Source organism: Manduca sexta, unplaced genomic scaffold (assembly GCF_014839805.1).
Source record: "Manduca sexta isolate Smith_Timp_Sample1 unplaced genomic scaffold, JHU_Msex_v1.0 HiC_scaffold_2603, whole genome shotgun sequence".
Taxonomy (NCBI): Eukaryota; Metazoa; Arthropoda; class Insecta; order Lepidoptera; family Sphingidae; genus Manduca; species Manduca sexta.
In genome coordinates, this window is record NW_023593584.1 from 1,103 (window position 1) to 16,042 (window position 14,940).

Consider the following 14,940-nt stretch of genomic DNA (forward strand, 5'->3'; position numbering starts at 1 on the left):
CCATATTGTTACCGTACTGCAATCGCAGCACATCCCTGTACTTGTAAAATAAACATGTAGACGCTATTATATCTAATATGAATTCAGATGAATCTTAACTCTATTTAGTCAAGTAACTTAATTCCCAAACCCAAATTAACAAGAAAATATCTAAATCTAAATCTACTACAAAGAAAAGAAACAACAATCGTACGATTTCCACGTTTCAAACGTTATGATTTGTCGCAAATAAAAACTTAACATTTTTTATCTCCTCACCCACGGAATGTCGCGGTATATGACATTAATTAACCACTTTTAACAATTTCCAAAAATTTCAATTTCCTTTAGTCGCCATAACCTTACATTTTTCTAAGAGCGAACATTCATCCAATTTAGCACCAAATCACAAGTCTTCCGATTGGACAACTTATAAAATATAAAGCCTTACTAAATAACTAAGTAAACAATAATGGCTAAGCGTTATGTATCTAGGCAATAACAACAGAATTTCATAACATGTTTAGCATTAAAATTTTATCATTAAAAGGAAGCCTCTCATATATTGAAGTGTAAAGCATGGGATTCGTAAACTAAGTATTTATGAATTTTGCGGATTTTTTGCGCATGTAACTACATATTTTTCCATTACATGAAATCGGTAAACATAGCTTAGCGTAATAAATACATGCGAAATAAATTCGCAAAATTCCGTGTTCGATTTTCAAAACCTAGTACAGTTTAAAAACTGTTTCGAACACACGTAACTTTTCAAATGAAAGTTAATCAAAATATGTCTTTTTCCACATTACAATTAAAAGAACACAATAATCATATAAAATAGGCACTAATTAGAATAATCGTACAATAAATTATGTGATAACATTTTACATTCAATGTATACTTATTGCTATGAAAGTAACAGTGATAAAAGTAGCACTATAAAATTGTGATGTATCAATGATCTAGGAGAAAGTAAAGAACATATACTCGTATGTATATCATATGTAATAATTAGATTTCAACTTTAAACTACACCGAACGGACCATACTTTTAAATCCGTTCGAACTATTGGAAAAAAGCGAGTGTTGCTAGGAAACATAACTCGTGTTATTTGCTGAGGAAATGTATGTCCATAATGTACAATATTGAAGCTGATCACTACACTGTAACGGATATAAGTTTGGTATCGGTACGTACGACAATCAATCTAATATCCTATGGCAAGCAAAGAACTATGTTGCGGAACATTCTCGTTAATTAAAAAATTCACATCGTTTTAATTTAGGAACATTTAACACGTAGAATTGTTAAAAATCGTTTATACTATCATCTATAGTGTATATATATGTTGAAATATTAAAACAAGTTATCCACTGTTAGTAATAATAAAAAAATATGTAAAATTTAAAAACTAATCTACATAATAAGGTTTAACGAAACAATATTCAGGACGAACACAATTTTTCTCGTATAACTAGTGAATGAAAAAAAAAAACTTAAAACTGACTAAACTAAAAAAAATATGATATAGCCATAATTCATTTTAAATGGCACCTTGCGATTCACATTGCTGAATAATTGGAAAATAATTCCAGTTTTTGTATAATAAACTTGTAACAAAATGAATAATAGTTGGATTTTATAAGAAAAGTAGTCGGCACTCGATCTAAATAGTGGATCGAGTATGCCTGTGATGTCAGTTTGTGTATTGTGCATTCTGTATTTGCGTAAAACCGGTTTTGATCTGTGTCGTGCTATCTGCGGATGGATTTCATCAGAAAAATAAAAAATAAAACCATGCCTCACTGTTGGTGCTATCTGAGAATTTCAGTCTTAAAACAAACAAAAAATCACCTAAAATAAAGAAAAAAATCTGAAAAGCCTCATAAGCCAATTATATAATCTGTGTATATAATTTTAATATTTTTTAAATATTTTTTTAGTAATCTCGTATAAATATCTAAGAGTGAGATCATGCAGGTAAATACAGAATAAATAAATTGCCAAAAAAATGAACACAACGTCGAAACAATATGCCTCTTTTGTTTCCTATACGAACACTGTTCCATTTTAATATAAATTTAAGCCTAAATATATAAATTTACAGCACCAAGATTTTTCATCTTTTCTCAAAATATTTAATTTTTCTTTTTTTTTTCTTCGCCTTATTGTCGCATATTTAACATAGTGTAAAAATTTAAGGAATTATTTATACCGCAGTATTGCACTTATAGGGCGTCGTAGCACAGTCAGCCCCCTCGGCGCCTGGTCGCGAGGGAGCTCTGGTACTCCCTACACTCTCGTCCGCACGTCTATTGGAATGTCTTAGCCTTGTGATGTTTGTCATGATCAACCCTTACCTACAAGTTCAAAGATTCAAATAAATATATCGATATAAATCTGAACACAAAATATAACCGTTCTCGAAACGAAACAATAATATGTAAAATATAATGTAATAGAAGAATTGTTTGGGTTCAGCGGTAGTGTTTACACGTTGAACTGATCTTTGAACTTATAGAAGTCGATGTTGTGTTGGGGATTGATTTTAGTGTCCGGGCTGGTGGTGAGGTTCTGCGGCTGCGGCTGGTGCGGCGCGCGCTGGCGCCGGTGGTAGATGCTCTTATGGTTGTTGAGGGAGTTGAGCGTGCGGAACACCTTGTGGCAGAGGCTGCAGCGCGCCGAGTGCAGCGGCTGCAGGTGCTGCTGCTCCGTGTGCCGCTTGAGCGTCAGCCGCGTGGACAGCAGCTTGCCGCACACCTCGCACCGGTGCCCCGCGCCCAGTGGGCCCACTGCGCCACACATAACAACCAACATTAGCGCATTAGTCAAAGGCGACGCGGCCGCGCCCCGGGTCCCCACCCCTCCCCCCACAGACCCCACCCCGCCCCGGCCAGCCCGATCGTATCCAACACCACTGCGACCGCTCGCACCCAACAGGTCCCAACATGGAGGAACCAATTGGCACAATGTACCGCGCTAAACTCCTCCTAGCTCACAGCTCTGCGTGTTGAGGCAATTCAACGTGTTTGCGTATGTACGAATTTGACTAATGCGCTTCGTTTACTTTCAAATGGAATGCAACGTTGGTGGTTATGCGTGTGTCATAGATGTCCCAATTGGTTCCAGATAGGCGACTCAGTGGGAGCGTAGCGCGGTCGGTGGCCGGTCACCTGGCTCGCTGGCCGACCGCCACCCACGCCCTACGCTCGCACCTAAGCGTTAATTACAATACGAGTTCTCTCAATTTTAGTAAAATAAATTATAAATACATATAAAGATAAAGTTTGCGATGCGCATGCACAACTATGCTATGCTATATACAAATGTTAGGAACATATCGCGTTACACGTTTCATATATATAAACTTAACAAATTTCTAGGGGCAAGACTATGGCGTTTTAGGTGGTTAGGATGGCAGCTTTGTTTCTTCTGATGGCAACGTGTTTTCGTATGGCAATGAGGGTGCGCGGCGGCGGCGCGGGCGTCAGTTGACCGGGTAGAAGGGGCCCGGCCTGGGGGCGCGGGCGTCTGCTGCTTGCGGTGGTAGATGGACTTGTGGTTGCGCAGGCTGTTGAGGCTTTCGGAGTACACGCGGCGGCATATGTTACACGCTCCCGGACGGTCGCATGTGTACGTTCTGTATGTGCCGTTTGAGCCGCGTGAGCGACGACAGGCTCTTGTTACACGGGTCGCATCTGTAATCTTCTTGGGGGGGGCGGGCGCCACCTGGTCACAACACAAGCAGTTAGCCCCGTCGAAGCTTCGAACGCAGTTTTAATGCACTCTCCGTATCGTAGCTTCCTCTCTCAAAGCACCGCCACCCCTGTTCTGATGATACACATCCTCGCGACGTGAAATGCGAAGCGGTATTAGTACGCAATGTTCTAACCCGCGCTTAGTAAGCTATGGTGATGTGCCCGGCGGCGGGCGCGGCGGCGGCGCGGCCGGGAGCGACCGGGAGCGACCGGGAGCGACCGGGGAGCGCCCGAGCCGACTCTCCCAAAGCGATTCTTCAATGGTACATACGATACGTGTTTTTAAATAACCCACACCATTACTAACGGAATCCATTGTTCGTCGCGTTATATTTATTAATCGTTCACGAAATAATCGTTTCCCAAGACAATATGAACGGGTGTAACTTGATAGTGTTTTTAGAAATGATTCGTCCGAAGTTGGTTGTTTCGTAAACTCATACGTACCGTCAATGTGAACTGTGACTGTTTTACTTGTTTACTTTCGAATCTTCTTACGGTACGTCACTACAGCCAATCAGGTAAAGATAGTACATACTGACCGGAGGTTTCCGAGTGAGGAATGAATGACGCGTAAACAATCGGGAAAAATTATAACAAAATGAAAGCCTAAGTGGAGAGTCGGGAGTGGGGTTCAGGGAGCGCGCATCTCGCCACATCTAAACAAGCCGGCATATCTTCATTGTATATTACATTAAACTATGTTACAATACATGGACATGCACGCTGCATTGCGTTGTGGTTCAATGTTCCAGGCCCATACGTCTCTCGAAACGTTATTCTAAATGATAATGGCAAACAACGCGATGCATCGAACCATAACACAAAAAGCTAACATTAAATCTCTCTTTAAATACAACACAGAGCACAAATGAAGTCATACAGATGTTAAGAGGAGATATAAATACATATATTAGTCATACATATATAAATGTCACGTGACAATTGCCTCATACATTTGTAAAATATAAAACCTAATAATGATATATAAAACCTAGTAATGACAGAGCAGAGAGGAAGCGGTGATGGTGGCATACGACAGACAGTGCATTAAAAATATCGTTGGTCTCAGTATATGTAGGTAATGCATAATAAACTTGTTGCTAGACAAGCTGGGACTCACCTTGCGACGTGCTGGCCATCCCGTCGGCGGACAGCGGGCTCTGCAGACCTGCCGACAACACGCAAGCGTCAGCGCACACACCTCACACAAAACCTTTTCATATCTGGCTTAACAGCACTACCCATTTAACTGCGTAGATTATTCTAAGACAGAGTGACTCTACCACTAACAAACTTGATTCTACTTAATCAAAATCAGATTTTAAGAAATTTCGAAAGCCGAAGTAAAGTAGTAGCTAGGCAGTTGAATTTTATTTGATCAGTTTTGAAGGAAATTATTAGTCACTTGGTTAAATGAAAAGAATTGGTAACATGGATTCTCCTCTTCTGAGTTCTAATATAAAAAAAATAATACACAGTCACAAACAGGTCGAAAATATGTGAAGACGTCGTCCGATAACACTAAACATGGAACCGAAGTTTGATAACGTAGAAATGTACAGGACTTTAATTTGTTCTTTGTTGACTTGCAGATCATCTACGAGGGCAAGAAATAATTGAACACGTATTGATTAGCATCAGAAAACTAACTGCGTTAAATCTCTTGTAGATGGATCAATTATTGCTAGCAATAACCGTACGAAATTATTGCTGAAAAAAGTAACCCCGTCTTAAATACGCGATTGGGAGGTTGTTATGCTGTATCGCTATCCAGTTGGGTTAATTCTGATGACATTTGACCACTATACCGAAGTAATTTAATCTAAAGCAAACAATATTTACTGGTAAGTCCTGGATGCTGAGTGAGGGCTTCCATGGTGAAGTTGTAGGTGTTAGAGGGAGTGAAGAGCTTGGTGTCTGGTGGCGGTATGAACGGCGAAGGCGGCAGCTGCGGTGGTGGCGTGCGGTCTTCAGCATCCGCTGAGCTGCCGCGTGATGGAGGGCCTCCTCCCTGCGACAAAACATTCATGATTATATAGAGATAGTAAATCCAGTTAGAATGGAAATCAAAAATCAATATGATAGGTTATTGAATTTCTAGAGGATATCTTGTGGAATAATGCACATAGAACATTGACATAAAATATATATTTTTCAATTTATTTACGCTAAGTTTTTGACATTGTTTTGTGGGTGACAGTTTAAGTGTAAATGTGTGATGATTTACGATAAATATTAGAAAATTATAACATGTAAATTACGGGAAAGTCCCCATGTTATGATAGCGTTGATCTAATCACTAACAATGGAGTATGAAGGTCTCTAATAATTTTCCCCTAAATGTTTAGTTGCCCTACCCACCTACTAATGATAAGAATATGATTTTTTGTTAAAAGTCATTATAACTACAGAAAAGATTTTAGTGAATTTGGTACACTGATCATCCAAGTCCTGGATTATTTTTATCCTGGAAAAGTGCATAGTGGGGTTTACTCCAGAACGAATTTTTGGAAACGGCTATCAGTCGAATGTCTTTGAAAATAAATCTGTGTACGAAGTCTCGAAGGTATGTTCCCTATGGCCTCTAAAATGGCTGTAGCGATCCTGCGAAGGTTGGCAGCGAATGGACCAATAGAACACATTTGGTTATAGATTATCATTGTTGCTACCCGTGCCGAGTGAGGTCGCTAGATATAAATATTATTACTCGTGGAATAAATGCAAGCATTTAATTGGCAAGGTGATATCCATATTATAAGATAAAATTTTGATAAATAAACAAATCTTTGTTACAGCCGATCACGTGAATTAAAACAATATATTATTAATTTTTATAATTACTAAGCCTCGGTCTGAAATCTAAGTTTTATTGCCAAAGCATTTTCAAATCCGGAAACGCAAAATTCTTTATAAATAATAAGCTGAGTAATTCAATGTAAATTCCTAAAATTATTTTTAAAAGTATTTACTGCCTTCAATCGGTATAAATCTTAATCTATATCTGCCGAAGTCAGTAAAATAAAACCGATTACGAGAAGTTATTAAACATAATATAAAAGGATTAAAACGTCCTTAGAGTTCATGAGTTTGGTTCTTGATTAGAATGGTTGAAATACGATTTTTTTGCTTTAAATGACGAGACAAGCTTGCCTTTCTCCTGATGGTAACCGATACGACCGCCCATAAACAGTAAAAACATTATCTCACACTTTGAATTATAAAGTATTGTTTGGTATTCCACTGCGCTCGCCGTCCTGAGACATGAGGTGTTATATGTCCAATAGTTACACTTGCTACGATGTCCTTAAAACCGGAACACAACAGTGACTACACACTGCTGCTTGGCGGCAGAAATAGACATTGTGGTGGTGCCTAACCCTGTGGACTCCCACATATGAGAGACCTACCACCAGTAATTTATTTATTGTTAAAGAAGGTTTACTGTTTTATGAAATATGATAAATTAGGAACACAGATGTGTACCTTGAAAAGCCATATAAAAATACTAAATTAGATTCTTTTTATTAATCCGATATTTTTCATAACCATTAAGATGCTATCTACTTAATAGGTCGGTTGCAATTTTATATTTATAGCTTGATAAAAATATAACAATTAAGTAATCTTAGTTATTTAGATAAAGTACAATACGAATATTTGTCTTTGATGACGTTATAATCACTCCATTGGCTTAGTGGTAGGGAAGCGTAATACTGTTGAGGTGCTGTTTGATTCTCAGGTAGGGAATAAAATCTAAGTCATATAAATGAAAGATGGTTGCGTAGCTCACGCGTTGGTAACTTGTTACATCTGTCTAATCAGTGCATTGTCTGTCTGCCATTTTTAAGAATTTTATTTAGAATACTTGGATTAGTAATTGATATCTTACATATTTATGATAACTCATGACATAACCGCATTTTTATGTCAGTCATACCAGGTCATTTGATATTTGATAACAAACATTTTACATTATACTATGGATCTACGTATTTTGGTTAAACTAAGAATTTTGAAGATATTTTTCTAGGAGTTTGAAATAATTCTTGGTAAGATTAGAACCTACGTACCCTTTATCTTAGTAAAGTATCCAGTATTCTCATCCACTTTATTGTGCAGAAATATTATCAATGGACTGCCGAGGAGTAATCATCTCTCGTCAGTCGACATTCTATTGGACACCACTCCACTTACCATCATGTACAATTGAGTCACTTTGCCGCGCTCGAGGAAAAAAATACCTTAAGATCAGTAAAGTCTCTCGTATGCAGTAGTACAATTAGTGAACATCGATAAGCCAGAGGTGTGTGCATCAGAATCGAACCTAAGACGTATTAAGTCAACTTAGCGTTAGATAAAAAGTTATCTAACTCATAACTGGAGAAATAATTGCCCTCTAAAAATTTTAGTAGACATAAAAATGTAAAGAAACTCCGCGACTAGTCGGTATTCCAATTTAACTTGAAAATAACAAAAGTTTTGTTTTTCAAGCAATAAAAAGAAATGATTACTTTAAAAAGTGACCGGAGATTTCTAACTGTATAACTAGCTACTATTATAATGGCCTCAGATATTAGCTCTGTGTTTTAAAACATGTTTGATTTGTGATTAAGTAATCAATATCTTTAATGATTGACATAAGGAAAGCTATGTAATAGTGTTTTTTATAATTATATTGGACTTTAACAATTCGTTTAGGTAGTATATATTTTATATTGTTTTATTATATAAAAATTTCCATTATTATTTTATTTTTATATAAAGAACTATTAATCCTGACAGTATATACGTATCCTGAAATTATTCCTATTTAAGGTTTTTTTTTAGTATTTTTATGCTATTTTTATATGTTTTTTGTGTTCATTTTCACCCGGCCAAAGACAATTTTTAAAATCTATACTATTATATAAAGCTGAAGAGTTTGTTTGTTTGTTTGTTTGTTTGTTTGAACGCGCTAATCTCAGGAACTACCGGTCCAAACTGAAAAATTCTTTTTGCGTTGGATAGCCCTATGTTCGTGGAGTGCTATAGGCTATATATCATCACGTTACACCCAATAGGAGCGGAGCAGTAATGCCTAATCTCAGGAACTACCAGTCCGAACTGAAAAATTCTTTTTGCGTTGGATAGCCCTTTGTTCGTGGAGTGCTATAGGCTATATATCATCACGCTATACCCAATAGGAGCGAAGCAGTAATGGCTAATCTCAGGAACTACCGGTCCAAACTGAAAAATTCTTTTTGCGTTGGATAGCCCTTTGTTCGTGGAGTGCTATAGGCTATATATCATCACGCTATACCCAATAGGAGCAGAGCAGTAATGGCTAATCTCAGGAACTACCGGTTCGAACTAAAAAAAAACATTTTGTATTGGATAGCCCTTTGTTCGTGAAGTGCTATAGGCTATATATCATCACGCTATACCCAATAGGAGCAGAGCAGTAATGGCTAATCTCAGGAACTACCGGTTCGAACTAAAAAAATCATTTTGTATTGGATAGCCCTTTGTTCGTGAAGTGCTATAGGCTATATATCATCACGCTATGACCAATAGGAGCGGAGCAGTAATCGCTAATCTCAGGAACTACCGGTTCGAACTGAAAAATATTTTTGTGTTGGATAGCCCTTTGTTCCTGGAGTGCTATAGGTTATATATCGTCACGCTATGACCAATAGGAGCGGAGCAGTAATGAAACATGATGCAAAAACGGAGACAATTTATTAGTTTTGAGAGCTTCTGTTGCGTGCTCTGCGTAAACGGTTAAAGTTATGCAACAATGATGTATGACGGGATTGTTCCTCTTAAATAGTTCTACAAAAATATATCATAAAATAAAGTCCCCCGCTGCATCGGTCTGCCCGAACGTGTTAAACTCAAAAACTACCCAACGTATTAGGATACAATTTGGTATGGAGACAGTTTGAGACCCTGGAAAGAATATAGGTTCCCGGGAAAATATACAGCGTGACTTTTATAACGGAAAACTTAATCCCGAAAAACTTTATAGAGCGGGCGGAGCCGCGGGCAAAAGCTAGTATTATATATATGCACATGAGCTTCCTTTTTTTAACTTGACATTGGCATAATTATAAAAACGATACTGCCAATTACAACAAATTGGAATTGATGATTAGTTTTTAATTGAATAAGTCTATCTAGACGTATATATATCGTGGTCATAATTAGCTAGGAATGTCAGACTTACTGCAAAATCTAAATTCCTTAAATATACGTCTTACAATTTTCTAGAATTCATTGGAATTGGTAATCATTTATCACCGTGTGAGCTATTTCTTCGTTCGCTAACTTAGCTACGTCTTCTCTAAATAGACATGTCGATCAATAAGCTACTGTAATCGGGTATAACGTTACCTGATACCCGTCGAGTTCCGGGTACGGATTCTAGCTGGCTAGACGTCGCCTATACGGGTACATTTCAATGTCATGGGTAGGCAGGGATAAATTAGGTTGGTTTGTGAGGGGCTATTTTGATATATGAATTATTAGATGTGGTAGTAAATGTGTATTACAAGTGTTCCATTTTTAAATAAACAGCGAAAGGTCGTGAGATATTTAATATATTTATTTTCATTATTTTAAAGAAAGTGAGAAATTATAATTTATCTTTTTCCGGTATTTAAAAACTTGTATATTTAACTAGTAAAACAGATAGTCAAGTTCATTTTATGTCCATTGGTGCTCGCGGAATTGCCCCCCAAATATTCGGTTAATACATCCCTGCAGTCTGGTCAGTCGATGCTAGTGTGTTGTGAGTGTTGCCTTACTGTTTACGTCTAATGAATTTTGACTCCCTATTCTATTTAGGGGTCACTGGGACGTGTTATCTAACTCTTTGGTTACGTTTGAACTTGATGTGCATATTTATATGTTCACACTTGTGTTAAACTTTATGGTGTAAATTGTATTGATAAAGTAAGTATTGCGTTTTTATAGATATAGGTCTATGGCAATATTGACTGGTTAATAACTTGGATACTTCTCAAGTGTTCGACTAGATAACATTTCACTTCCCGTGGGTTCTTTGACTACTACACTAAACACATTTACATAATATTTTTTAACCTTGGAATTAAATTAAGAATGATGCAAGTCAATCAATAAGACATAGCACCTATATGAGTATCAGTTGATCTATTAAAATGATTTTGTCATTTATAACTCACCATTGGCCGATGATGGGAATGCGGCGGTGTATCATCAGTGCTCCTGTCTATATCAGGGTTCGAGGGGCATATCATGTCCAGGGGCTCGTTCTTCACCTCGTCGATCAGCCGGGGGGACGGGGACGAGCTGCTGTTGCTGATGCCGTTGCCGTTGTTTCCGGGCTCGGCGTGGGCTCGGTTGTTCACCATCGAGTGGTTCTTTGTGGAGAAGTCTGCTGCATGTATCTGTGGCTGTTCGTTATTGTTGTCGTGGCGGGGGCGCTTGATGACGTCAGGGGAGTTGTCTGCTGAGCTGCTCATGCGGCGCGGGGGCGGCAGCGGGATCCTGCGCATCATCGGCGGCACGCTAGAGGATGGTTGGAGGAGGGCCTCCTCGAGTTTCTCGGTGTAGTTGGGCGTGTGTGGCATGTGGCTTGAGTGCGCGGTGTGCGGCGGAGTATGTGGAGATGGTGCTGCTGAGGTGCGCATCGTCTGCAGCAGCGGCTGTTGGGGAGATAGGGGTTAGTGCCGTTTTAAATTTAGGTCTATTAACGATGAGTATTTATGAATGTAGGAAAGCGCTTAATCCATCTGTGACCATTAACAAAGTATACTTTGATATACTACGTAGTGCAAGGCGCTGTTATGTTTATCGTCCTGTATTTAAAGTTTCAAGTAATTACGCTAATAACAAATTTTACGTTTTTATTTAGGGTAAGAAGACGTTTGGATCCTTACCGCAGTCTGAGCTCCGTCATTATGCGTGAGTCCAGATACGCGCAGCACTTCAGCGGTCTTGAGGAACGAGGAAAGGCTGTGCTGGTGCACGTTGACCTCGCCGTGGTAGATGAACTCGACCAGCGCGTGCAGGTCCGTAAAGGCCACGTCTTGGAGCACGATCACTGGGTGCTTGCATGGCGTTGACTGTGGAGAGGGGTCTTGTTATAGTGGTTTTGATTTTACATGTTAACACAATATGGGGCATCTTTAAATATAGTCTATGTAGCCATACTTATTATTGTCAAAAAGTAGAGCGTTTATATTCCAGGATTTTTTTTCAAAGAGACAACATCGCGAATAAAAACATTTTAATAAACTAATCTTATTCAATTCATAGAAATCAAACAGTAAATCTATAACACTAGAATATTGTACTAACAGTTAAAAGATAGAAAATAACTCGCAAAACATTCATATTTATTCAAATGTTTTGAAATATCTATTGCCTAAATAAACAAAAACTCAATTAACCGGAGTCGAATCAAATTAAATATTCATGGTGAATGCGTTATTACACTGGGACGGTTAGGCTGTGTGTACACTGTTGCTATCCTAATTTTGGAGGATGAGTTTCTGCGATCCCACAAGTTCTACGTAGTGCTATAACTAGCCTTATACGGTCAGTAACTCAAAAGTTCTGGTCTAATCGTTTTTGCGCCCTGCTAGGATTTGCGCCCTGTGCTGGACGCACCACTCACACTGCTCTTATTACGGCACTGGTTCTAAGGGTAAAGGGCCTCATAATCTGCGATTTGATTTGTGTTAATGATATGTCTGAAGTTTCGTTGTTTTTGATTCCCAAGATTTATATGGTGTAGGACTTATTGTTAGATTATCTTTTCTAACTAAGAGTTGGTTGTTGCTATGTGTCTTTACCGGCTAAAGTAATTTTTTTAGTATTGAGAAAAGTAATTATTTCTCATGATTAGAACAGATTGGATGGTAAATATAATTTACAATAAATTAAACTTCTTATGAGGTAGGGAACAAAACAACAAAAAGGAAATACAATTTTATAATTAGGTGTCTCTAGAGACATACATTTTCAGATATTCCCCCAGTGTAGAGGTATATGTCCCACCACAATAGTGCCAAGAGGATCGAGATCATATGTCAAACAGATTTTAAGACACTAAGTTAGTTTTATAAACTAAAATATCTTTAGAGCCTGGTCTGTTATCCCACGCGGCACAGTGAGTACACGGAATTATTTTATTTATTGACTGCGTTAGTCCATTAGTGGAAAAAAGTTATTCGCATCATATTTCTATTCCACGGGTATTTTGTTTTCGTCGCCCGTTTAACTTTTCACGCGAAAACTACCGCTTTTTTTGATAAAACATTTTTAAATTGATTTGAGTGTTTGATTTTGTCGACACGTTTTGTAATTTTTGTTTTAATGTCGAGTAAATTCTGATTATTGATTGATATTTGATTTAAAAATTGGAATGCAGTAGGAATATTAAGTTAAGGTTCTTTGATTATTAGCGTAGAGATATATATTTTTTTCGCGAGGAAAAAGCCTTTAGCGTAGAGACATGACATGACATGATTTCTTATGGTTAGTGGTCAAATATCGAGAATGCCGGTCGATTTGATAATGTCTTCAGTTAACCCATAAGGTTGTTTTTAAACAAAGCTTTGCATGCTATTTAGTGAGTGCTATTACTATAAAGTTTAGGTTAAATTCGACAAGGCCCTACAAGTCAGGTTGGCCGAGTGGTCTAAGGCGCCAGATTTAAGCTCTGGTTCCCGAGAGGGAGCGTGGGTTCGAACCCCACACCTGACATTGATACATTATTGAACAATTCATTTTTGTATTTATTTTTAATTGCACACATTGATGGTTGCGCAGTTGTATGTGTACGATGTTGATGGTTATGATTTTTAAAGTTTAGTTACTTATTATTTGTAACTTTGCGTAGTATCCCTGATTTAATTATAATATTGAACCCTTTAATTAAATACCAATTACCGATTTTTGTTCGAGAAAATGTGATAGCTGGAATACATTAAATTATTTCACATCGGTACATAATAAAAGCCCTATATTTTTAAAATACAGATTATTCACTACTAAGGTAAGAATTTTGTGTAAAATTAACCACGCGTTCGAAATTTGAACTAGAAACTAAGAAGGTTGACACTGCCCGAAACTCAACCCTTCAAAACAAAAAGCTTCCTTCTCCGAAAACTAGATGTCGCTACTCACTTTCAACAGCTCCCTGAAGTACGGGCTGCAAGCGGATAGCACGACGCGGTGCGCCTTCAGACTCTTCCCATCGCACGCCAGGGTCACGTCCACGAAGTCCTCGTCATCCCGAAGGTTCTCGAAGGCGCTAGTGATGCTGCGCTGGTAGTTGTTCCACCGCAGGCAGAAGTGTTGTGTTTGACTCTCCACCATTTTGAATGTTTTATGTTTTGTTAGCGAGTCATGTGGGACGTCCGCCGATCTGTGGGAGATTTCATTGGTTAATAAAATAATATAAAATTATGTTTTCGTACGAGAGTCCGATTGGTTAGACTTTCATATGATTAATAACTTTATTATGATATCTCAGTGGACTGTTTTGCTAATTTCTGGTAAATAAAGTCCGGATTGAAGGACATTTGAGTTATAAATTACTGGGATAAGAAATAAGGGCCTACGCAGACGGCTTATATGTACTGACAACGCGTGTATTTAATGCGCAACATCAATATTTTGCCTAACTACAATATCGTATTGCGTTTTCTTATATGGCAAAGGAAATACTTCTTACAGCTGTAAAACCCGAAACAATTGTTATTGATCGAACATCGATCCAAAATATTTATCTCAACAAGTAAATGATAAAAGGTGCACCTAAGATCGCTGTCCACTAGTGCTGCGCTATAAATGACCAGCGAGCTAATAAAAATGCACCAGTAATGAACTAAAGATATCGCAGCGATTTTATCGGTTCATTTTTTTATAGCTCATCACGCTCATATGGATAGTCAACCTAAAGTCGCCGACGCAGTACGCCACAACGCGGAGATTAAAAAAACGGGTCACGCGATAAAAACCGCTCAATCAATAGTTATAAGTAATATATTTCTATGACATTGTTTATTGTAATAAATATAATTTGCCCCATTTCGCTGCAGTCGCTAGTTGCGATAATATAATTCATGTCTTTATGTGTTATGATTTTTCCACGCACTCTCTTTGTGACACGTTGGATATTATTTAGAATAACAACATTGGCATCGAATAATATACTCATTTTTG

General features: G+C 37.9%; 1 protein-coding gene and 1 non-coding gene across 2 annotated transcripts; one reads left to right on the top strand and one right to left on the bottom strand.

The window, feature by feature from the left end:
- Window positions 1–1,718: 1,718 nt before the first annotated feature.
- Window positions 1,719–14,191, bottom strand: LOC119192313 (broad-complex core protein-like). Its single transcript, XM_037446132.1, has 6 exons — window positions 13,900–14,191; window positions 11,646–11,831; window positions 10,929–11,411; window positions 5,587–5,755; window positions 4,865–4,912; window positions 1,719–2,775 (listed from the first exon to the last, which is right to left on the bottom strand). Exons 1-6 carry the CDS (start codon window positions 14,089–14,091, stop codon window positions 2,474–2,476), a joined length of 1,380 nt encoding a protein of 459 aa, XP_037302029.1. The 5' UTR covers window positions 14,092–14,191; the 3' UTR covers window positions 1,719–2,473.
- Window positions 13,393–13,476, top strand: Trnal-uaa. Its single transcript has one exon. It is a non-coding gene; the product is annotated as a tRNA-Leu (tRNA).
- Window positions 14,192–14,940: the final 749 nt, after the last annotated feature.